This window comes from Neocloeon triangulifer, unplaced genomic scaffold, assembly GCF_031216515.1.
Source record: "Neocloeon triangulifer isolate White Clay Creek 2 clone unplaced genomic scaffold, ASM3121651v1 ptg000012l, whole genome shotgun sequence".
NCBI lineage: Eukaryota > Metazoa > Arthropoda > Insecta > Ephemeroptera > Baetidae > Neocloeon > Neocloeon triangulifer.
The window spans coordinates 15,780,972-15,806,958 of NW_026775554.1; the positions used below are offsets into that span (position 1 = coordinate 15,780,972).

Consider the following 25,987-nt stretch of genomic DNA (forward strand, 5'->3'; position numbering starts at 1 on the left):
GCCGCGAGAGAAAATTTGCATGTGTGGAGTGAAAAAACTGACGCATTTTCTGGGCAGGAAATTATTTTTATGAGAAATCTGAAATTAATTTTAGCGCTTGCGTTTGGCCGAGTGGTCAGAAAGGGTTGCGGCCCCTTCGGTGATATTAACTTTTACGAGGAGCACCGACGATTTAATTGAATTGTTCCACTCTGGAAGCTCCACTTTGATTGCCTCGAGAGAGAGTCTCGGTCGGATTGCACGCGCTCCTTAATTATCTGCAAAGTGATTCGTTAGCGAATATTCCTCGCGCTGCGTTGCTATATCCGTGTCTGACTGTACATATGACCCTCTAATTTATGGCACGCTAAATGAATCGTGCGCACGACACAATTTAATTTGCCCCGGGAGTTATGCAACCGAGGAGCAGAAATTGCATACTCCTCGAACTGTCGCAAATTCAATTTGAAGTAGTGGTGGATTTCGCCAAGAAGTAATTGGCAGGCAACCCAATCGCTCATGAAGTTGGAAGTTTAAACTTCAACTGCTGTAAAGTGACAGTAAGAAATCATTTTCTCCAAACTTTGCTTCAATATAATTAGTTTAATATGATGGATATGACTTTTGCGATATATTTTTCTAAATTAAATTATGTCATAATTTACATAATAGCTTAATTAATTATTGCCCATTTGATAACTGATAAACACGATTTACCACAAGAGAATTTAACCTAAGTTTCTTGACCTGTATTAATTGGGCCTGTATTAATAAATCATTTTGAAAGCAAGTTTACTTAATTTTCAAATATGTTATTAATAGTATGAAGCGTATGGAGTAGAACCAAGAAGAAAAAATAAGCACATTTTAATCGATCATATTAAATTTAAAATTTAAAAAAAAATGTAAATAAAAATAAAAATAAATTTGATCAAATAGTAAATAACAAAGCTTTTATATTAAAATTTATATTAATTGTGTTACTTACTTTGAAATTAGTTTGTAGCATATAAAAAACAAACCCTTTCACTTGGTGGTCAAGCGTCATTTCATTTTTTGCCGATCTCCTCAGTTGATAATTTTTCCACTTCGAGCCCGATTTAGCCGCTCTCGAGTTTGTTGCGCGGCGTCCGTCCATTTATTTGTTTACCAGCGGAAGGGCTGCCTCATGTTTCTTGAATGATGCATGCATTTAAACTCGAGGGAGCCTCTCCAAATAAATACACGCCTTATTAGTATCTTGAGATTATCTCCTCGCTGCGCCGTTCTATCTCCAGTTTCATTATTGTCAACAACAACATTAATTTCTACGGCAGGTAAACTAACTTCTGCCGCTACCACTTTCTTGCTCGTGTTTCTCGGGCGCAGGGCGTGGTAATTTTAATACAACGAGAGACGCTCACTAGCTCGGCCAAGACACAACACACTGCACGATTGATCATCCTGGGGGCAGATTTGCAGCTCGGTACAAGCCCCGGGGAATAATTTGCTTTTCTTGGAAGTGAACGACTGTCCAAAGCCAGTTGTGGGGGACAACGAGACAGATTGTTGTTTCAGGTAGAATTTAAGTATTGCAGAAAAAAACTATAAGAAGAGTAAATATGCAACCAGCTGAGCAGAAATGCACTACGGTGCAGTAGATTATTAAAATTTCAATTTATTTCTAGAAATTTCTCCCTCTCCTTTTTGTGAGATTTGTGGTTTTGAGCTGTGGTTCTGGGCCCCGCAGAGAAACCATTTCTCAGCAGAAATGATAATTTCCTGAAAGGCTCGGTTACTTTGGTTATATTACAATTTCGTCGGACCGTGCACGCATCAATTACTCATGCCGGCGTGTTTATTTTGACAGCCAGGTAATTTTCTCCCGGCGTCCGGTTCGATTTGTTCAAATGAATGAATGGGTGGCTAGAATGAATGGGAGAACGAGAGGAGACGTGATGCAATTTGCCTGATAACTGTAATAAATCCTCGTTTAACATGCGGGAATATGAATTCATTAGGAAGCTCGTCTTATTTTTTCGTTTCCGAAAGGGAAAGAAGAAAAAATAGAGGAGAAGAAAAAGAAGGGAGAGAGCTAATATCGCTGCCATTAATTTAAATAAAAGATCATTTGTATATCGGAGGGAAAATGACTTGTAGCCGCGTGGTGAAGAAAAAAATACTGCCTTATCTCCCTCGGAAGCATTAAGAAAAATCATTTTTTCCCTCCGTCTAGCTCGGTGGTAACAAAAGCCCCGGCGAATGTTTTATGTACAGCACATTACGCCGTGAATTTGCATAACAATAAGAGCTGCTCCGTTTCTCCGCTTCTTGTGGCAATATGGCCCGAGGTGATGATATTTTGCTGCTCCACCACCGCCTCCGCCACCGCCGAAATCTAAATGCTAATTAAGAGCTCCGAATGTAGCAAACTGAATCATTTATTCCGAATCCGGCAAAAAGCCGCCGCCGGCTATTTGGCTTGCGAGACATGCGCAAGAAAACGGCTGTTTGATTAATCAAATGTATGCAGCACTTGGGCGCCACGCACTTCCGGAATTAAGTAAGTGGTGCGTCTTATTTTCAGAATGTGAATTGTATAATACTGTTTTCTTAGGAAGCAGTCGTGTGTTTTCTGCCTTACAACAAACACCGTGTTTGCATTGCAATCAACCATTATGCTAATCATGTCTGCAGAGAAAATATAAACACTTTGTACGAATATAATATATGGGATCAAATCTTTCTCCTTTATAAACAAACACAAACTTTCTTCTGTACAAAAATAAGAATTAAAATTAAGAAAAATATATTTATATTTTTTTCTAAGCTTCAATGTTAGTTGAAAGTTTAATTTGTTGTTTTTGTTTCAGCTGAGCTAAAAATGGACGTTATACGTGAGCGCGAATTGAAGGAAAGTTTGGAGCGGCAACTTATGGATGAACAGAAAATTAGAGGTAAGTGCCCTGTTTACTTTTTGCCTTTTTATATATTCGGTGGTGAATAGTAAGACGAAGTTTTGACGTCTTTTGTCTTACTTTTTATTGCTCTCTGGAGAGTTTTGAGTCAACACTACCTCATCTCATGACAGAAAAAATTCTTCCCTCTTTTTAAATATCGCGTAGCAAGAGGAGAATCTTTTCCCAAACATAAGGACATTATAAGCTATTTCAGAGAGGAAAGAGGGAATGCAAAAAAAAATGTTCTGCAGAGAGAAAAGAATGACGAAAAAATTGTGATGAGGGTTGTTGTATTACACACCTTAAAGAGTCTCTCGACTGGCAGAAAAAAGTCTCGATAGGGGAGACGACGAGGGAAGAAGAAAAATAACAGGCGAACAAGGGGCATTATTGGGGGCTTTAGAACAAAAGGAAGTCGTACTAGCAGCTTATTTGACATTTGTACTTGCAAATGTCAAGAAGCTATAAATTCCTTTGTCTTCGCCTGACTGAAGGGGTTGTTTTGGACGCCCTAGCAGTGCCAAAAGTCAAATAAATTAACTCTGCACTCCGCCCAGAAGTCACCCTTTCGGCGAATGTAATCTCGCTTAATGACATTTGCGACGAAGAAGGAAGAGGCAAAACACACCAAAACTTTTTTTTATAGCCTGCAACTGGATTTTTAGTATTTTGTAAAAGACTGTTTTTAATTTATATTTTTTTAAATAACTTATAACTGACTTTTTATTTTATATGAGTTAAAAAAATATGATTATATTTTAAAACAATTTTTAATTTTATTATTAACATTCATTTTTTATTCTTTTATTTATCAAAATTATTTCATTTTTTACGCTTTAGTTTTATACTAAAAATTTTTAAAACATATTTAGAAAAATATGATTATGAACTTAAAGCAGTCAAATTTCATATAATATATTTATTGTTTCGATCACTTATCAGTTATGAACTGACGAAGTTTAATTAATAATTTCTTAAGCTCTGTTTATGCAGCGTTTGTTGGAGCTTTCTTGTAATTTAATATTTATATTATGTTCTCAAGTAATTAGGATGAATATACAATTAAAAAGAAAAAAATTGATAAACATAAATATGGAAAATAACAAGCACTTCAATTAGAAGCAAGCATTGTTATTTGGTCATTTCGTTTGCCCCCTTTTGCGAAAAGAAGGGGAAAGCAGATGTCCAGCAGCAGACACGTAATTGATCATTTTCGAGACGACTGGCCAAATAAAACAGGAGGACGCACAGGAGGGCTGAGATCGGAAAATATCGAATTTCAGCGCAGTTATCATCATATTTTATTTATCTTTCCTCCTCTCTCAACAATTATTATCGCTGGGCAAACAAATGCGCTGCGGCCGCCACGCAAATTGCAAATAATATAAATGGACAGGCGAATGTGATTGGCATCAGTCAGATTAATTATCCGCGCCGTGCTGGGGGCGATCGAGTTTTATATTCATTGGCTGGCTGACTGACTCTCTATCTATCTCGTGCTTGTTACTTTATTGCACAACAAATCATCCCCGCAACGCGCGCGGGGGTTAATTTGGATGAGCTGCGTGCTAAATGCTCCAACAGTCCGACCGACGGACTCGCAGCGTTAAGTGAGTGATAACTTTAGCGCCGGCAGTGGTGTTTCGCCTCGTTTTTCTCTCGTGTGGCACCAACAGCCGCCCCCACACCAAAAGCAATTAAATCGCAATCATAATCGGAACGAGCGGGCGACGTGTGAAAACAATCGGTTCATTGTGCAGCTGAAATTGAGCTCAAAATTGATTGGCAGTTTTGAAAAGGAGAACCAACTTTCAAATTTCAATGGTTAAAAAATTCTGTGTGTTTTCGTCTTTTTATTAATATTCCTTAATGATAATGAGTCAAAAATCATTAAATAAAATAGATACTAATTCTAGCCCAACTGAAAACAGATAAATATATAAATTTGTTTATCACTGCTGTAGCTAAGCTACCCACTCAATACTTAAACATTTAGTTAGCAATTATTTACAATTATATGTAATCACCTAACCGTGTAAAAAGACAAAAATACACAAGAAACTTAAATATTTTCAATAATCAAGTATTTAAAAAAAATATTAATTAACTATATAATTATATACTAAAAAATAATAATTATGCTTCATCAAATTTAATTTAAAAAATAATATAATAATAAAGTTGATACTAATAATGTTTTAACTTTTATATATCTTTTGCTTTTATAAAATCAATTTGTGTAATTTAATTCATGTGTGGTCTACCCTTTAATGCTTGTCTGCCGAGAAAAAGTAAAACACAAGTGACACGCCACACGACTCGCTGGCAATTTCCTGTGCGCCAAATTTCCTTCTCTCGGCACCGCTGCTGCCTTTCTTTCACGGTTGCTTATGCAAACATTTACGGGCACGAATTTGAGCGGCGCGTGCTTGGAACGGAAATGAATTGAAAGGGAGGATATCATTACATCCACACTCTATACTCTCTGCATTATGTATTACAAGCGGAGCACGTAAATGTACGGCTCAACGCAATTTATCCAACCCAAAGCACACGTGTCGAATTAAAGGGTGGGAGAGAGAAAAAATATTTAAAAGATAATTATTTTCAAAATAATACATATTGCATAAAATTAATTTGACCTGAAAGAGTATTATCTGAAAATCGATTTTCCTTCTAATTAAAAAGCAAGCTGGCGTGCCAACGACTCTCTATCTCTTTGATGAGTATTTCTGTGCGTCTGTCATTGGTCAATTCAACTTAAAAAGTGCTCTTGGACGAATCCCTCTGATTTATAATTAAACGAAACTCTACCTTGTTTTGAAATAGAATCGCGGCCGGGAATATTATAATGTCCGTGAAGTGGAGCTGGCCGCAAAATTAGACGGCGACGTGCCCCTGCTCTTTGTAATCTGGTAAAAGACATAATGAAGTGTGCTGCCGGTCGCCAGCCAACAGGGAAAAGTTGCCGTCCCCAGCCCAGTTTGCGTTTGTCGCCGCCGCCGCCGCGGAATATATCGAGTTACAAGGCGAATGACCAGCCCTTTGAGCCGGGGGTGCAAGCAAGAAAGGAAGAAACTCTAATGGCTGTGCTCTGCTCTGTGTGTGTGTTTTGTCCTTTTCCAACCCACACACGTGCATATAAAGTTACACAGAAACCGAACGACGGACGGAGCAATCGGCCTCCCCTTTTGGCGAAAAGGCACCTGTTTCTCGCACCTCACTTCTTGGGAGGCCAAAGTTTCCGCTGATTTTCTATGCAGGCTTAAAAAACCGAAACATCAAACCTGACAATAAAAAGCGCAAATTTCAGCAGAACATGATTTTGGGCAAATCAAAAAAGACTTGAATGACAAGATCGTAAATAAATAAAATGAATGATTTAAAGGGCAAAATCAAACGACGAAAAAAAATGGCAGTTCAATATTTTGTAAAAATGAGAAACGTTCGCTAGGTGGAATGTTCAGGTCTTTTTAATTTCTAATTATCTATTTAATATTAATAATATTATAATATTAATTATTAAGTATTAATAATTCAATATTGCAAAATTTCAATTTATAAACCTTAAAATTCACAAACAAAATAAACAATTTTTTTATAGTATAAAAATAATTAAAATTGACAATTTTTTTATTATTATTTTGACCAATTTTTTTTAGAAACTAGTTAAAAATTCGAAATTTTATGCTAACGAAAATTCATTGTCTCATTTAAATGCCTGCGGTAATTAATTTGACGTCAGGAAAAATTGATGTCAGGCGAAATCTGGGCGGTCCAGGAGGAAAAAACTCATTTGTCCAAACACATGAATAATGAGCGCTGCGATGTAGGAGAGAAAAAATCCCACAGCGAAGAGATAAATGGTCCAAGACACAAATCATAGAAACTCGATTTTTCTCGATGGAGCTTTTTTCAATTAAAATTACGAGCTAAAATAATTCTCTCGCGTGTGCAATCACGGAGCTGGAATAATTATATTTCGCGTCGGCACAATAAAATTTAATACAAATTATGACGAGGGGGTGCGGAAATGATTATTATTACAATGCTTGGTGGCGCGCACAAACAATAGTGATTAAATCGGCGTGTCTGAATTTGGCAACTAAACATGTAAGGCCTGCACAAAAGCTCCACGGCTAATGCAATCATTGTGTTCGGACTGACCCGCCGATGCAAAATCAACATTTGCCATGACAACAGTGCAAAGAGTCGGTCGGTTTATTCGGTGCCGCCGAAATAATAATAACAACACGCTCTCCGACCGCAATCAGCAGCTTCGATAATAATTTATTTGCGCATAATGGACCCCAAGCGCGCGAAATGTTGCCACCAGATCAATATTACAATGCAGGTTCAAGTGATTGAAAAAGCCGCCGCCGCCGCTTTTATTTGTTTAATCAGCAGCTAGCATTTTGCGGCCGAGCAGATTTCGGTGTAATTGAATTGATCTGACGTGCTTTGAAGCAAAAGGGAGAGATAAAAATTGTTTTGTTGTTGTTTGAGGTTTGTTATCGACGAGCTGCTCTGCGTCCGCAGCACTCGTTTTGTATACGTATTTTGACTGGACGTGGTTGAATTTTATTGGGTTTTCTGCCTGTCGGGAATTGTTTTGGCTTTTGTTTGCCGCTGAAAATTCGTTAATTGAATCTTTTGTCCCGGTGATTATTCGGGGAAATATCAACTTTTACTGTGCACGCACTTTGTTCAAAACCAGCTCGCAATATAATGCTGGATACAACAAATGATTGGTCAGATTTGTTGTTACTGCAATCAAATTGCTGAACAATAGAAAGTTAATAGGGTCAGAACTTTGTTTATAATTATTAAACCCTTAAATGCAGGAAAAAATTTGAGCAATTAAATTAAAATATATTTTTCAAAACTAATTTATTAAATGGTGGCAACTGTCTTTTCCAAGTTTTGTTCAATTGTTAAAACTTTTCCAATTATTTAAAATGAGAATCGTTGACAGTTTGTAAAGCAATGAGAAAAGCTGTTAATTTAAGACCAGGATTCACATAACGTGCATGATTGTATGAACGTCATTTAATTGGACATGTCTGCATATAGCTCGTAATGAAAGCGCCAACTCTTTTGAAAAGTGCAAAAATTCTTCCTGCAGTCTTTCATTCTTTCTCTCTTTTTGACGGGCCACACAAAGAGAAAGACGAGCACACGCGATCTCTCTTTCTCTCGTGTTACATCTTTTGCATAGAATTCCGCCGTCATTAAAAGCGGTGGCATGCCAGTAATCCAACCTTCTCTGTCAACTTCTTCTTTTTGAAACAGCATCCGCGCGCACGGCGGAAAATGTCCGTTTGAAAACGAAAATCATCGCCACCGCGTGCTCGACGAATCGGAAAGAGGCGAGAAAAACGCCAGGGCGACAAAAAATTATCTATCTCGATTGTATAATCAACAAAATCTCAAATTCGATCTGTTCAAATAAGTAATTTGTTTTGGTGTTTCTCCGGAGCGGCACAAGTAATTTTTTCTGGCGCGAATGAATTTAACTTTTTTGTGACGAATCGTCGCGTCCGTGTATATTAGTTTGTGACAAAATGCGCCGTCAAGAGGGTTGATGACATCCGTGTTCCACGTCACTTGGCCGCAGGTAAAAAGCACGCACTCATGCCAAATTAACGCCTTCTCTGAGAGAGTTGACAATTGAAAAGCAAAAACATGAAGAAAAGCTGCTGTCTAATTAACTGTTTGGACGACTCTCTTTTTGTTTCTCGGAAGACGGCCGGTGTAGAAAATGAATCCGCGGAAAACTTGTGCCGAGATGCGGCAAAAAGGGTACAGAGTGACGATGAAAAATGCGACATAACACAAAAAGTTGTTGATTGTTGTTGGAGTTGCCTGCCTTCCCTGCTTATTGTCAGACAATCCTGTTTATAAGAATTATTCTTAAAAAAAAAAATGTGGAAAACATAATATATATTTGATTTACAAAAAAAAATATTAGTGGGGTTAATTGTTATAATTTTATTATTATCATTATGGTTTCTTCGTCCACATTTGTACAAATATATTGTTTAAAAATTTATAAAATTCAAAATTTATTTAGCAAACATCAAAATTTTAAACTTTCTCAGTGAGAATCCCACTCAAATTATTATAACAAAATTGTTTCAAAATTAAATTTCAAACTCTTGGAAAGAGATTTGGGGGAGACACTCCATTCAAAGGTGGTCCATCGGCAATTTTTGCCCGGAGCTCTGAGCGTGGACAACCCCACGGAACTCTCACCTAATTACCCGCAGCGAAAGGGTTGTTGCGCACGCAGAGAGTGCCGTTTAATTAGAGTTTTTGAGAAGGGCGGTGGCCATAGGTGAACGGAAAAGCGAGGGCCAGCAGCAGTCCACAAGTTTTCCGGCCGAATTTCAATTAAGAGTCAGAGAGCGAGTGACTCAAATCGATTTTGACCACATCAGATGGCCTTTGTGCGCCACTCAAGTCAAGGCGCAGTGAAATTGACATGGAAATGAGTTTGCATTTTTATTGCTGGCGCTCGCTTTGAACTTTGCTGCAACCCCAGAGCGTACACACACCCCCCGTTTTCCTCCACGACTTATACATTATGTTTTTATTTATTATTCTCACGTGTCGTTTCGCACTTTTTCTCCGTTTTAATTTATAAATGCGGAGGATATAATTTCCCGGCGGCCGCTTAAAATCTAATCTGCGAAAGGGTGCGTGCGAACGAATGTCTGCAGCATTGTGCTCGCCTTTGTTTCCGACAAAGGGTGAGTAATCAAACGACAGATTCGCACCCTTTGCCGGTCGGTCGGCGGCGCCGGCGACTTGATGAATATTTGAAATTGCAGATTCGCCGGCCGTAAAGTCTCTCACAGAGAGGTAGGTGTGTGCGCGCATAAAACAAAATAGCCATAGGAATAATATTGTTCTGCTGCTGCCGGGAATGAGCTTTACGGGCCCTTAATCCAAACACCGCCGGCCCCACCAGCAACCCTCAAAGTGCCAATCAACTCGTGAAACGGCAGCCCCCGTACTTGATGAAACGCACCAGTCGATTTCGCACCATCCGTGTGAATAGCATTAAGATTCCGTCAAAGGTCAAAGTAGGAAAAGCTTTGTCTCTGAATAAAAAAAAAAATAAAAAAATTAAATATTTTTATCAAAACCAGACGGATTCTTTTTCTCGGAGTAAAATATTGTGTTTGATGAGGGTCGTCTGGGAGAAGAGTCAAATCGCGTTTGATATCTCATAAAATATTGAGTTTCAATCAGTCTCAGGGAGAGACCAAGTGGACACTGACGGGGACAGACACACACGATCAGATAAGCTGCCTCTCTTCGCTGCTTTTTTTTGCCGTGTGACATTATTTTGAGAATAAAAAGATCAAATGTTGTGCGCGGCGCGTGTTTTTATTTGTGCTGTCAGTTGTGCAGTCTTAAAAATCAATCGAGTGAAGAGATAGAGGTAGACACAAAGACGAACAAGTCGCCAGTCGATCGACGTATTTAATACACATAAAATAAAATGTAGAAAGAGATATGCTGTCTCTTCCGAGCCGATGGAGAAAATTGAAACAACTCTTCTGCACGGAAGGCGGGTTTATCTTGACTTCTTGTTGTTGCTATATACCCCGGCATTATACAATCTGAAATCGAATATTAATAAAACGATCAAGTTTATTAGACAAAGGGTCACATCCTCTTGTGGAAAAAAAAATGCCTCACAGAATGAAATCTGGAGAGTTGAGGGGGATTTTCCAATATTAGATTTGTTGTTGGAATTGAAATGGATCATGTTTCTTCGGGATAAAAATAAAATACCAAACTTTTTTATATATTAATTTCTTATGTTAATTAAAAATTTTTATAATTTTATTGAATCTCATAAATTTTATAGTTAATGTTACTACAGCAAAATTACAATTGCCAAGCACTCAAATAGAGTGGAATGCATTGGTTTTGATGACAAAGGCTTTCAGCAACCAATTACACGAAACACCCACCCGCCGATAGCATATTCGCAAGAACGCGCCATAATAATAGTGCGCAACATACTATAATAGTGCAGGTATGGAGTGAGCCAATTTCCTCTTTTATTAGGCGAAATAGAATGGCAATTATAGTAAAATATTATTATACGCTCTTTGCGCGAGAGTGACTGGGAACAATCATTGTTTACGGTGGCGTGCAATATTAAAGTCATAACGGCGGAGAGAGAACGCATACCTCTTCTGCTTTAATGCCGTGCGGCGGGTTGCATCAACCCCCCGACACACAACAAACTTTTCCGGCGGCGGCACCACGGTATAAACAATGGCATTGCAATTTGAATTTCATCCCCTATTCTCTCGCGCGAGCACAACCTTATTTAATCTATTCACATGCATCAAGGGGTAATTGAGGAGGTTCTCGTTTTGCTCTCGCTCGGCTGGGCCAATATTAATATTTAAGCTGCTAAGATGCTCAGGTGCATATTATTATTATTATAAAAGCTGGCGCGGGCAACTCTCCAAGGATGCTAATGTGCCTGCGTATATAAGCCTGCTTATTAAAATGCTCGTGCAGTCCGGTCCGGCCGGCAGCAGCACGCGCAGGATTAGCCCTAGGCCTCGTCTAGGCCATTATTGTGCTCGTCTCCGTTAAGTATCACGGCCCGTGCAGTTCAATTAGTAATTTGTGGTCATTTGTTGGTGATGTGCTTTAAATAATGTCTCCATTTATTGGCGGCACGTCGTTTGAATAAATCTCTCTCGCCACCCTGGCCTTCGGGAAAGGCCAAATTGCGTTTTGCTCAGATGCTGTACCAAATTTTAATAGGTCCGCATAGTGAGATTCACCAAATTGCCATTCTCAAACTGATGAGAAATTCATTCAGTAAAGAAAAACATTTGAACATAAAAAAAATAATATTTTATAACTCTTATTTAAAAATATTTTTATTATTTATTATTTTTAATATTCATATTTTAAAGAAACTGCAATTTGCATCAATAATATTGCTAATTACATAGCAATCGTCTTAACTGCCTCAATTAAATTATTTTATTTTTTTTAAGTAAATATAATTATATTTTATTGGATCAATTTACTGTTACCATGAATAACTAATAAATTAAAATCCAGTTAGTGCTTCGATCTCTTATCATATCCCACTTTTAATACTGTTAACAGCGTAAAATGACCAACTTCTTTGGTGGGTATATCAATTTCGCATTAGCATACAAACACATTAATGTATAATTTGGGCTGTCGGCTGAAAAAAGGCGGCGACCGCAAAAGGTGCTCTGTGCCTTTTTCAAACGAATAATACGTTTTATTGTACTCGCCGAAAAAGCCGCGCCGCGCGGAGGAGAAAAAAGCAAGCATTCCAAGAGGTTCTTTTCTTTATTATCTTCCCACCTAATTTCTCTACGTCAATCTTTAATTACTTCTGCTGTGTGAGAAAAGCGGGCGGCTCTTTGCTTGCAACGACGAGCGGGCCGGCGCGCATTATTGAGAGAAAAAATATTAGAGGTGTGAAGAGTAATGAGAAAAAGAATAATTAAAATGATCGAGTAGTGGAAGGTTAAATTCCAACGATCAGATGGAGAAAATAAGTAAAAAAAAAAAAATACTTCTTAAAAGAGGTGGTTAAATTTAATATAAAAATTTCAATCTATCTGGTTTTATTTTTTTTAATAAAATAAATCTTTCACCATCCCCTGCTTTTCCCTTTCATCTGTCCGCGGATGTGTGTTATTTTTCCACTGAAAAGCACACTGCCAAGTTCTGCTTTTTTATAATGCACACACGCAAATTCGATTTGGACGGCGAAACAAAGAAAAATATACGCGGCGAGAGCCGCCTTTGTGTTGATCGATTTCACACTCGAGCAAATCCCTCTCTTTCTCTCTCCGCAAAAGGCGAATTTTCTTTCGTGCCGCCGTCGGAAATATTTTCATATCATCCGAACCGCAACAGCACAACTTGCTCTCTTTCACCCGCACACTGCTCTCCTTTGTGTACGTGGAAAAAAACCGGAACGCGCGTGTGTGTGTGTGTGTGTATGTTTGCGGAATGAGAACAACCCCTATTCCGCAAAGCGTATTCTTGGCTTTTATCACACCCCCGGCGGAGCGGCGCGCATTTATCGGCTGAATGCCAGCCATGAATATTAAAGGAAGCCGCTCGCTTCTTTTCGGCCTCTTTCTTTGATTGCGTTTCAAATTATTCAACTGCTCCAATTCCTTTGATTTATTATTAAATGCTGCTCACTTGTTAGGGGTGCGCGCATGCAAAGAGAAAATTCTTGGGGGATGAAAAGCTGCCGAGCAAGGCAACAATAACACAGATATTCGGTTGGTTTTTCTTGCTTTGTCTCCTCCACCGCCCGAGAATGATATAATGTACTTTTATATATGCGCGCTCCTGCTGCTGGGGGACTTTCAGAATACCTAATCTCGGCTGTAAAACGTCCCATTCAAAACGCATTATTTCATCGCAATATGCCGCTGCAAGAGTGGCGGAAGAAAAGAAAAAGAGGAAAGACGCCGCCGAGCGGGATCAAAAGTTTAGAACGCGGAAAATGAGAAATAAAAAGCTGCGAAAGTTCGTTTTCCTTTCTTTTTTTTTTACTATATTACTCCTCCGCATATTGCAAACAAAAAGATCTTTGAACAACAGAAAATTTTATTGTTATATTTCATCACAAATGAAACCAAGCAGTTAAGATGGAGCATTTCACATAAAAATACAAAATAAATTTCCCATTAATAAAATTAGTCTGAATTTGAAGTTTTTAATTACTTGAAATAGATTAAATAATATAAATAATCACCTTAAACAACAAAAATCTTTTTTGAAACAATCGGGCGCAAAAACAAGGTTACCACTGATATGTAATTAAAAAGTTTTACCAAAGTCAAAATAATTTTAAGATCTCTTTGTCTTGCATTTTAACTCCCAGGGCTATTCATTATTCAATTTATTCAGATCCGCTTTGCAAATCTATTTTCTGAAGGAACAAGTGAACTTTATGTCCGTTGCTGTTAAAGCTATGCACAGCAATTTCAACCCTCATTAGAAATAGCCAAGGATTACACACAGCTTTTGCATAAATAATAAATTTATACTTTCGTAATCTGGAGCAATTACTTGGGATTCAATTACAGCGAGTGCAGTTAATTTGCATGCAAATGGCCGCGAAATTGCACCTGGCAGATGTCCCTCAAGAAAAATCCGAGATGACCGACCCCTTGGCTTGTGGTTATGCAAATTGCGGCTTTAAGAGACCTAATGCGAACACATAAATGCCCGCATGCAGCACATTAATTACTTCGTGACCAGTGTAATTCCGCGCCACCCCCGCTTTAAATCATCTCGCTGCGCGAATCCATTAGGAGGTATTAAAGATTAAGAAAAGGCAGCAGCGCCCCCTTTAAAGGAGACGAGAGGGAGGAGAAAGTTTTAAAAGCCGGCGGGGAAGTTTTTTGAATTATTTCGGCTAATCTTTGTGTAATTTAATAATCCGCGCTGCTGCAGAAATCTTATTTCAAGGATAATTTAGTGCCGTGCGTACGAACGTCTCTCCAGTTTGGTGTATTCAAAAGTTTTCGGCTCTTTGTGTTAATTGCGTTTGATGTCAAAGTGCTCTCCTCGGGGGAGGAAATTTCAGCTCTCTTTTTGTGCTCAGCCAGGATAAAAGCTAACGTGTATCATAATAATATCCGCCCGCCGCCGCTGCGTGCAGACGTCAAATTCAGGAATTTTAGCGCCAGAAAATAACACATTTTTTCTCACTTGCGCAGGAAAGAGAAAGAAAAGGCAGAGGGGAAATTGCCGCAGTCGATCCAAATTAGAAAGTTTTGAAACGGCAGTTAATTTCTTTCCCTTGTGCTAAATTGTTTGAAAACACTTTTAAAGTGTCGAGAATGAGGGAATTTATTATGGAAATTCAAACTGCACACATATAAGTGAATTATTATTTTATTATTGACCTCTATCTACAAAAATATGAAAAATTAAATTTTGCGTAATTTAAATTAAAACTTTAACTCCTTCAAATTAAGGGCTTTATGTGAATGTGCCTCCATTAATTCAACCCTATTATTGTAAAAACACCTGGTGCTTGTTTTTAAAACCGATCTTATGTATGTTTTCCCGTTTGCGAATCGAATTTCCGCGACGCAAAATAAATTCAGGGCTAAGTTCTAATTTCACTTTTGGCGCGCAACAGGAGGGTACGTCGTGTCTCAACACGCGCCTCTGGTTCAAGGAACACAGTGTGTACTTATTGAGTTGCATATCAGGTCAGAAAAAGGTCGGGTTTCCCGCAGATCGAATGAACCTCCACCGCACCGAGTCTATATCTTAATTTCTCTTTGTATTTGCGTTTCAAAAGCGTTTTTGTAGGTCTTCTCATCTCGAATTGAGTGTGTGCGGCTGTTAGCAATGTTTGGGTGGTCCTAAACATTTGGCCTCATCTGCAAAACCTGAATGAAATCCATATTATTCGGGCACACCTGATATCACCGCTTCTGTTGTTGTAAAATTTCATCTGCTGGCGCAGACTTCCTTTGGTTTTATTCTTGCGGCTTCTTTTTCGACGCATTTTATTTCTGTATTTTTTCCTGCCGCCGACAAGATGGAAATTTGTGCGGTCAGCCGCGCCGCAAATCGAATTTCGCCGGAGCCGGCCGGGGGTGCAAATATTTATTTGGCCCCGAGCTGCGGGTTGCATACTATCGGACGGAATGGAAATTGAAATCGCCTTGCCCGGCGACGTATGACATGTGTTTCTATCTGGCCGCGCAATCGTTTTATGGATTATTTGATAAAAAGCTGCAGTCGGCCGATCGATCTGCTAGAAAATCTCTTCCTCCGCGCGCCGACCACCCCCTTCGCTAGGAGAAATTCTCGCCCCTCGCGCGCGCGCCGCCGATTACGGCCAAAGATTATTATTGCTTTTACGGCGGCGGCGAGGGAGGAAATTTTATCTCGGCGCACTCAGTCAGTTAAGAGAATATGTATCATAAAAAATTGATGGTGTTAGTTTTATTTTATCTGACACCGTATATAGTATAGAAGTCTGATTCGACGTTCCTCACACAAGGGTTTGTTTCTTCCGCTTTCTTTTCTCTCTCTCCCGTTTTCGGGGCGGATGGGGTCAGCGAGCAAGCGGCAAATAAAAAATAATAATCGTAATAATGCATTGATGTGTCCTGGTAATTCCGGCCGGGCAATAAAAAACGGCTGTCCGCCTGCATTTTGGCTGATAGCGCCGCTGTCTTGAGTGCCCACCACACTTTTTATTTACGTTGTCGCCTTTGGGAAGGGTCACAATCGCGTAAGCGTTGGCGATTAGAAAAATTGCTGAGAAAAGTCACAGAAAATATACATAAGAAAGATAAAAAAAATTAAACTAAAATATATTTTTTAATTAAATTTAAAAATCAACTATAATTTTAATTTTTTGCATTTTTTTTCTACTAAATGAAACTATTTTTTTACATTTGTTTAAAATTTATAATTATAACATTTTATTTAGTAAATAAAATTCATTAAATTTTGTAATTCAATAAATTCATTTTGTTTGTTATTTTGAAATTATAGCTATTAAAATTTTATACCTTATGAGCAACGCTTTAAAATTATAGATAGATTGTAAAACCATTGTCACAGGATCTGGGATCTCGTCTAAACCCTTATATTTGAAATAATCTTTTGGCATGAAATATTAAATTCTAATTTTGAAATCTGGTTTTTAATGTTGACTTAGATATCAACGTAGATACACTGTCGCTCAGAGAGCACCCGACTGTGGCAGCGAAAATCAAAAAATATAATATTATAATAAGGCACATATTATGATAGTGGCCGTTTGGGTGCGAGTGTGAGAACGCAGCGCGAGCTAACGCGACTCATTTTATGCTTCTGACGGTAATAAAAATTGGAGTCTCTGCTGTGTGTGTGAAAAGAGATAAAAACAGAAGAAGTGCCGGAGATGTTCTTCTCCGTCTGCGAGTGCGTGCGTAAAATAAATAGAAAAGCAAAGGAGTACTGCACCCGGCCGCGAAGAGAGAGAGGAAAATTTTTGTAGACAAGGAATTCGCTGAGCAAAGAATGCTGACGTTTATTTTAATATATGGCGCGAGAGTTTTGCGCGCGTTATCGTATTTGCAGCGCAAATAAAATGAATTGCCAAATTAGTGTCAAACCGTACGCGCGCATTTGCGAGCGCTGAATAACGAGCCGTTTTACGACTGTTCGTACACCTACCTTTTCGCAACAGGTCCGCCAGCAGTCCTGGCATTTACATATATTTGCAACAGTTGAATCGGCGGTGGCCGTTTAGGAAATACAAAAATATTCGACTGTGGTGTGTTTCGAGTGGACCCTCGTGTGGGACAAATTGAAAGAAGAGTTCCCACACGTGCAATCAATTGAATTAATTATTTATTTTTATTAGAAGTGGCTTCATTAAACTTGATAAAAAATATTTTTGATACCAGAGAGGTTAACATGATTTCCAATTCTATTAGGCACGATCTTTTACTTGAGGAGGTCAAGGACTCATTTTTATTTGAAAAATTTTAAGGTCAACTTGCCCTTTCAGAATATTTATATATAAGATATTAAAATTTAAGATTTGTGCATTTTCTTGTCTCAAACCATTAAAGTTGAAAATGAAGGAAATGAATTTATATAAATATATTCTAATTTTTAAATATAATGATAATGCATATGTATAAAAAATAAATTAAAATTATTATAAAATTATTTGTTAACTTCAAAAGAAATTTAAACCTTATAATAAAATTTAGTATAATATTTAATGCTTTATTTCATTAACTTGGAAATTTGTTTGAAAGAAAAATAACTTTGCAAGCATTTTATACGGCATTTGGTTGACGCCTGAATTTTTCCCTTTTGAGCTCAGCAACCGATAGGGCGACGATCGGAGGACGCTAATTTATGGGCGCACAACACCTCATTTGTGACCCCCTTGCTGTACCGTATACTGCCGTGTGCCGCTTTTACACAGAGTGTAAACAAAACACACTCTGATTGTAATTAGAGTCCAGAAGGCCGGGGTGTTTAAGAAGAAGGCGTGAGACGGCATCTTAATGCCTGCTCATTTCCCAGAAGCTCCGATCGTCGCAACTCGCACCCACTCTAATTAGCATTTAAGACGATCGGAGAGCAAAAAGCAGCAGCACCAGCCACTGGCGAAATATTTATTTCCAGCTCTCTCGTTCTATCTTGGGCAATCTAACGAGAGCAGGGGCTCGTTGAGTAATTGGCCTGTTCGAAGAGGTTCACGAGAGATGGTAACGAAAATTTTACATTTTAAGCCTCCGAGCGGCAAAAATGCAAATTTTCTCATTTTTGGTCGGTGTATTTCTCCAGGGAGACCCGATGAATGGGAAGAATGGAATTAAAAGAAAGCAATTTTTCTGCTTATTGACTCCGAATCGCTCGCGGCTCCAACTTTTCTTCGTTGGTTATTTCTTTTTTTCCACTTTTCTCCTTTGGCATACATATTTTTATACGCACTCAGGTGTACGCTTTTGCATTTTACATAATCTCTCTCTCAGGCGAATGCAATTTGAATGGAAAATAAAACACATTTTTCGCTTCTTTTTTTATTCTTTCTCCTGCATAGTGCGCATTGAAATGCCACCGTTGCTGCTCAAACCCTGCGTTACTTTTTGTTCTCGCAGATTGAATTTGACTGGTTAAAAGCCCGGCTGGCTTGGATGCGATGTTTGCAGAGGAAAAGCGGTAGCGAAACTGCCGGCAGGCATACGTGGGGCGAAAGAGCTGCTGCTTTTGCTCTCTCACTCCGCGGGAAATAGCATTGAGAGTAGAATGGCAAAAGCAGCGGATTGAAAGAGTGCATTCGGCTGCGCACCGGCAAAATGCCAATTTCTCCTGAAAATTATTTTTATCTCTCGCGTGCATTTTCGCTCCCAGCAGATTGAATATGAAAATATAATACACGCCTGGGAAACGAGAGTAAAGTGGAAAATGTCGTTTGTGCTCAGCTCGGAAAACAAACCAGAAAGGACGTGAAGGAATATGATTTTATCAAATAGGAAAAATCCGCAAATCCCTTGCAGAACAATAAAATTTTTGGTCATTAAGTTAGCTGCTTTTCACTTTTTCAGTAAAATTATTAATTAAACATTAGCAAATATCTGAATTATGCATATTTTGATCAGTAAACATAAATTCCTTTTAAAAGTCCCTTTCTTTACGCTTACTGCATAATAAAAATACACTTGCTACTGAATTTGAAGCAATTTTTGGGTATCCGTTTTGGCATTCCTTTAATAAAGTGTATAGCCGGCTCACTCTCAATTTAATACATAATCTTTCTCTCTTGCCTGGAAAAATAACCAGTTGGTTGGATGAGCAAATTTAAATATTTATCACATCAAGCTTTTTCTCAGCCGCTTCAAAAAGCAGGCAGAACACATTTTATTACATTTTTACATCAGGGTGACCCGAGGCCAATATGGGTTCTGCTCGCCGAGTCTGCAATTCAGCAGTCGGCGTAATTACCGATCGGAATCTGCACTTCTTCTTCTCGCATACACACACATGATGTGAATATGAAAAAAGTTGGTAGCCAACAAAGAGATCAATCGTTTTTGGCTCCGGGGAGCAGCAGGTGGATATTTGATGGTGCTGGTGTGCGAGTCGTGCTACCTGCTCGCTCTCGAATTGCGCCGCACAGCAGTCGGTCTGCTCTCGTCAGAGGCAGGCTTCGATCATTTCGTTGCGTTTGTGAGCTCATTTGCAAGGAGCACGGCGGCCATCTTGGAGAACGCTCACTTATTATGTATCATTGCATTTGCCGAGCCAGCGACAATACTGATCTGGCTGCCGGCGGTGCCGCTGTTCCATTTCTGCGCAGGTCGCGTTGGGCTCCTTTCGTCCAACCATTTTGTCATTTGCTCTGCTCGAGAAGTTTATCTCTGACTGCAAAGAGAGCATCATGATTGATGACATAATGAGGCCTTCAGAAGTGGAAAAATTTTTAATTAAAAATTGGAAGAAAAAATTGTTTAATTTGCACTTATTTAAAAAAAAAAAATAACGCAAAATTTTTATTTGTAGATCAACGATAAAGTAATGATGAAAAACAATTTTTATAATACAATTAATTTTTTTCCTTAATAATGAATTTTTTATGTTTGAGTTTGTTCATTGGAAAAGTTTTTTTCTCATTTTGAACAAATTTATTTTTCTGTTGACTGAACTGACCATTCCTTGTGAAAATATTGTACGGGGATGAAAGGCGATTGTTATCTCGGCGCAGAGTAATCGTAAAAAAGATCAATCCCATGCATCAACGAGTTCTCCTATACTCTGCTGTTTGTCCAAACACACAGACACAAACAAGTATAAATCGTCTTCGTAGTGTCATAAAAACAAGCTGTATGCTGGGCCAGAATCACACCATTTTTTGATTGCCCAGGCAGTAATTCGACCCGTATTATAAATTCACTCAAGTCAGCAACATATTATAATACGCGCAGACAATATAACATATTATTTTAATGCCCCGCGAGAGAGTTAGTTTATTGATGCGCCGTAAACGAACAATGAGAGACAAGAGCAGGGCCCCTTTTGCCGGAGATGAGAACGAGGAGGCGGATTTATTTCTCGGGCTGGAAATGTCCAAGGCCAGCGCTAATGCAGCTTAATAAAAATTCAAACAAACGCCGGAGACCCATAAAAATAATAACAATTCATTAGTGTGGATGAGAAAAGATCATTGATTGGCGATAAACCGGTACGCACCAGCAGACGCTGTTTTTAAAGTGTATGGTGTGTGGTGCTGGACGGACGGACCGTGGGCGGACGAAAAAGCAAAAAAGTCGAGCCAGTCATTCAAGTCACTCTCTTTCGCTGATAAACCTTTCAATACTCACAGATCACTTAGAATAAATCCACCCACTCGTGAGGCGAACGAGTGTGACCACCCAAGACGGCCTTCGTGTTCAATTTTACGCCCGGCCATTTGACAAAGAGAGCAATCACTCAGACGGAAGGAAAATAACTTTTCGGCCGGACTCGATCCCTCCTGCTGAGATCAGCCAGGGTGCGCTTTTACCTGCATCCATAGCGCCGGCGAGGCGAATGTTTCTTTTATTCTCGGGCGCCTTTTTCTGCTACTCCCGATTTGGGAGAAGGAAAATAATTGATGATGATTCTGATTGGTCTTGAAAATGAGCTTGTTTGGACCTTTCTGCTCCGCCAAGCCTGAGAAAAATCATTATTGTTGTTGTTGAGAGAGCAAAAAAATAAAAATCACAAAAATACTGTTCCTGTGTGGCAAATAAAATAATAAAATATTTATACTTTTTCCATTTGGCTAGTTTACTAAGTAATAAATATAATATTAAATATAAAAATTATTAAATTTTTGTTTCTGTATTTTTGCAGTTCTGTACCAAAAGCGGCTGAAGAAGGAACGCAAAGCTCGCAGGCGACTGCAGGACCAGCTGGAGCTGGAAATGAAACGGCGGTCGCAGTACGAAGATGCCCTCAAGAATTCAGCAGCAGGCGACGCCCTCCGGCTAATAAACGGTAAGACCGGCAAAACTAAAACTCACCCCTGCATGGACATTTATTTTCCTCCCTAGCCTATTTCTCTTTCTTGCAGTGGTAGACTGAGGAATTAATTCTTTTAAGAGTGAGCATGATTTTTATTTTTTACTTGTAGTCTGTTCTCACGATTCCCTTCTTAATAACCTCATCGCTGCCTATAATAAATTAAAGCATTAATTTTCTTTCTACCGGCTTGGGAAATACTAAATTTAATAAGCGCTGCTCTTTTAAAAATATTCCAGACTTTTGACTTATTATACAATTAGAACTTGGATTACAAAAATCGTTCTCTCTTATTTTGGGATAAATGTGTCTTTAATATTTTTCTATTAACCGAACAATTATTACACTTTTTTTAAATTTTCAATTAAAATTCCATTTATTGATAAATATTATTTGTGTGGGACAGAGGCGAACGAGCAGCAGAGCAGTGCGCGCGAAACGCAAAGGGAGTCGCCGCCCGCCGCCTCCGGTGCCACCTCTGCCCCCGGCGCGGCCCCCACGTCCTCGGCGCCGAGCAGGCATTGCGAGCCGCCGAGTGGCGTCGACAAACAGTGGAACTACCCGTCAGGCCTCGATCTCGTGGCCGGCGGTGCCGCCTTTTGGCAAAATTACTCAGGTAAGTCGCCTGAGCTAATTTCAAAATCCTTGTTCTTACTCAAATGCATTTCCGAGAGGAAACTTAATTAATCCGCCGAGATTCGCTCAAACGGGCATAATCCTTCTTTTGGGTTCGTCCTCTCGGGACACCCTCTCGTTTCACGCCCAAACGACTTGAGTGCATAATATACAGAACCCTCTGTACGCAAATCTCAAATTTTTATCAAATTTTCGATTCGGACTGCAGCAGTGGCGTCAAAATTGAAAACCGTCTTATCTGATCGATTAGAGGGTGGAAAGTATTTTTTTCACCCTCCTCTAGACATCTGCAGAAACGCGTATCATTATGTTGGAGCAGAAAAATGCGATTTTCATAATAAAATAGCCGCCGCAATGAAGCGTTCCTCCGCGCCGAGATTATGGCCCGAAAGTGATCTTTCTCTCGCTTATTCTTTCTTCGGTGGCGCGCGAGGGTGGAATACGATTATGATGATGCCAAGGGTGCGAGACCGCATTCTGCGCGCGATGCCCTCTCTCACCTCTCTATACGCACGCGAGTTTTTTTCTTTCGATATAGCTGAAGGGAAGCGCGCGCCATCAATATTGACGTGCCTTGTGTCACTCTCGCTTTCGCCAAATCCTTCCCATTCTCATGCAAATTAATCTTGGGCGTTTTAAAACGTCAAATCGGTGACATTTTGATCTGCGTTTCTCTGACCGTCTGCCGCGTCAAACGGGGATCAAACCGAATTTTAATTTTGCTGAAAGGATAAATTGCAAAAATCACTCTGCGAAAAAGTTAATCTCGGTACAGAACGAAATCTTTTTGCGCCGGCAGGGGCTTTGCCGCCACCGTGAATAGCAGATGCATATTAATTAAAATTTGAGTCCAAAGGTACACACAAAGTTTGAGAGAGCTCATACCATTATTTGCCGTTTCCCCGCATAAAAAGTTTTAGCTGAGCGGAGCTGTAATTGAAAAGCGGCCGGTCGAAACTTTTGCGTCCGTCCGTAGAGCAATATGTGAAATCATTGCTCTTTGCGGTGTGTTTGCTTCGCATGCAAATCAGCAAATGATCTGCTGAAAATTAACGTGCGCACACATGGGGAGAACAAAATTTTTATTCAAATTAGCTGAGTTGCGTTTATCTTGCTCGTAAAATAAAAATGTGTGGAAGTTTAAATTTCCTCTGTACCTCTATAAAGCATTTATTATTTTTAAATGAGTAAAAAAGTAAGACGTCAATTTTCAAAAGTCGCGATGCCAAAACTTGAGCTGTTATTTTCTCTGCGAGATCGATATACAACATCAAATCCAATCCTGCAAACTGTACATAAATATAAAATGAAACGTTCCAACAACGGCACGCATGAAATCATCGCAAATATTTTCACCCGCAGCGTCGGCCGTTCTCTACGTATATTTATATTTTGTTTTTCATAATGTATTCAAGAATGCCGCGATACGGCCACGGTGAAGAGTTTAAAAAAATACAAAATGCTTTTCATAACGAGCACCTGGGCGCGCATCATTTGAATATTGTCCTCAAGAAAAATATGATTTCCACGCTGGGAGAGAAATAAATCGACATCGACGGAACAAATCTTTTTCTCTGACGGAGAGTGTGTGTAATTTCGTAACATACACAAAAGTGCTGCCGGCCTCAGGAGCAGCTCCACTCAGTCAGTCCATCAATAATAATTATTCTGAATGCTGTATTGAGCTTCTTTTTTCCCAGCAGCACTGCTCTCTGCCTATATAGATCGAAATCACGGCTGTTTTTCTCATTTCTTAACGACCATAAACCACTCGATTGCCGCGCTTAATTTTATTTTTATGCAAATGCCGCCGAATACGGCAGCGGCCACACTGCTACTTTTATTACCAATAATGTATCCCCACAGCGTGCAGTTTTATCAGATAAATCATGCGCGCTAGAAACAGAAACCCTTCCTTCACGCCGTCAAAATTACTTTTCCTTGATTTTGTACGCACCCACAAAGAGCGGCGTCTCACTATAGTTTTATAAAGCAATCGAGACTGCCCATCAGAAACAATTTTTTTGCGCTTCCACCCAGCAATTATTAAATTTCTGCACATTTCGCGCTGATCCTTATTTTCCGTTACGTTACACACAAAAATTGCATGGTTTTAAATATAATATGCTTCCAGTAGTTTTGAAGTGATCTGATTGAGAGTTTTGAGTTTACCGCATAATCTAACCGATCATGTGTTTTTTTTCAATACACAACAAATTAATCAAAGCTCTTTTAGTCAAGCAGCTTCTAGTAAATTCCAGTAAAAAATTTATTTTTAATGTTTTAAAATTAAAATTGAATTACATAAATATATCTCTTGAAACATAAATTTAAAAAAAAAATTGTGAGTTGTAAACAATTGACCTCAGCATTTTGTCCTTACATGGATTATTATGGTGGAGCCTTTCAAAAGTCTCAAGGCGTAACTTTTTCGCCAGACTTATTATTAAATAATAAGCCACACTTTTAGGCAATTATTCTCGGTCATTTTATTGAATAATGAAATGCACGTCTGGATACAAAGTAGAAAAACTCGTTCTGCTGGCCTGACTGAAAAATTATAACGCAGGCGGAGAGGCAGGGAAATGTGCAGCACCGGCTGCTGCGAATGTGTTGCAGCGTAATTGGATTTTATATGCGCGCTCACCTACCAAATTAAACTTTATTGAAATCAGCACTTTTTCGGCGCCATCAACACACAGCAGCAAAAGTAATTTTGCCGGTTCTCTCGTTGTATATTAATATTACGATTTTTAAGAGAGCACTTCCTTATGCCCAAAGTACCAAACGAAATTGCCTCCTATTTTTCCCCTTCACATTTGAGTGGAGAATGGAATTTTATTCAATATTTTTAACTATAATTATCTTTATGAAGCAAAAGAAATGCTAAACTATTTTGACTATGAATATACACTTTCTCAAAACTTTTTAAATTTTTTATTTTATAAATTAAAAATTTCAATTCAAATATTGCGGCATTTTTTTTCCTTGCAATATGGGAATTTGTACATTATTTGATGTCGTTCTTTGACAAAAGTTATAACCTCCCCGAGAAACCCCTGAGCGGCGAAATTACTTTTGACAGAGTGGCGCGCCGACCGAGTGAGAGAATAAAAAGCGTGTTACGAAGAGGCCCGGAGCAGAGATACAGCAGCAGAGTGGAAAAAGTGCAGTAATCGTAATAAAGCTGACTCAGCCAGGCATGAAATTGAATAAACTCGACGAAAATGACGACGCCGAGTTTTGTTTGCGTGCGCCGCTTTTTCGCGTCTTCACCATTTAATAACACACACAAACAATTCCAAAGTCTCTCTCTTCTCTCGTTTGAAATGCAAAGTGGCTGGCGAGATTTTCCCCGATGCCCTTTCTCGCTGCGCGGCGTTCTCTGTCTCTCACTTTCCGGGCGGCGACAAACAAAACAAAATAATGGCCCCAGGCACGAAGAGGGTGCCGCAAAATTTAAACGCTCACTCTCCACGATCGTTACTTTGAGTGTTGATTAACACTTTCTAGTTAAGAGGATTCAAATTGAATGCGTGCGTGCAGAAAATTTAATGCCGTTTTCTCTCGCTTGTTGCAGAGAGTTTAGCCCAGGAGCTGGAGATGGAGCGCAAAAACCGCCAGCAGCAGAACGCCGCACAGCAGCAGGACAGAGACGTCAAGTCGCCTCTCCAAGGTAGGCAACCCGCCTCGCTTCGGCGCCCCCTGAACGTTTAATTAGTCCGCTCGAATGAAATGCAAATTACGAATATAAACGCCTTCGTCGATCGAAGTCTCAAGGTCGGAATCAACTGTGGCAATTACTCAGCCGTTTTACGACTCAATGTCGGAATTAAAGGCACACA

General features: G+C 39.2%; 1 protein-coding gene across 8 annotated transcripts in view; it reads left to right on the plus strand.

Moving 5' to 3' along the window:
- Positions 1 to 25,987, plus strand: part of LOC132197113 (dachshund homolog 2) — a 117,099-nt gene that overhangs the window by 86,415 nt on the left and 4,697 nt on the right. For 7 of the 8 annotated variants that reach the window (XM_059620189.1, XM_059620190.1, XM_059620191.1 and 4 more), the window contains 4 exons: positions 2,832 to 2,915; positions 21,339 to 21,482; positions 21,913 to 22,122; positions 25,723 to 25,818. In XM_059620189.1, the coding sequence (XP_059476172.1) occupies positions 2,832 to 2,915; positions 21,339 to 21,482; positions 21,913 to 22,122; positions 25,723 to 25,818 (534 nt within the window). The remainder of the gene's footprint in view (positions 1 to 2,831; positions 2,916 to 21,338; positions 21,483 to 21,912; positions 22,123 to 25,722; positions 25,819 to 25,987) is intronic. The other variant, XM_059620195.1, reaches the window with a different exon arrangement.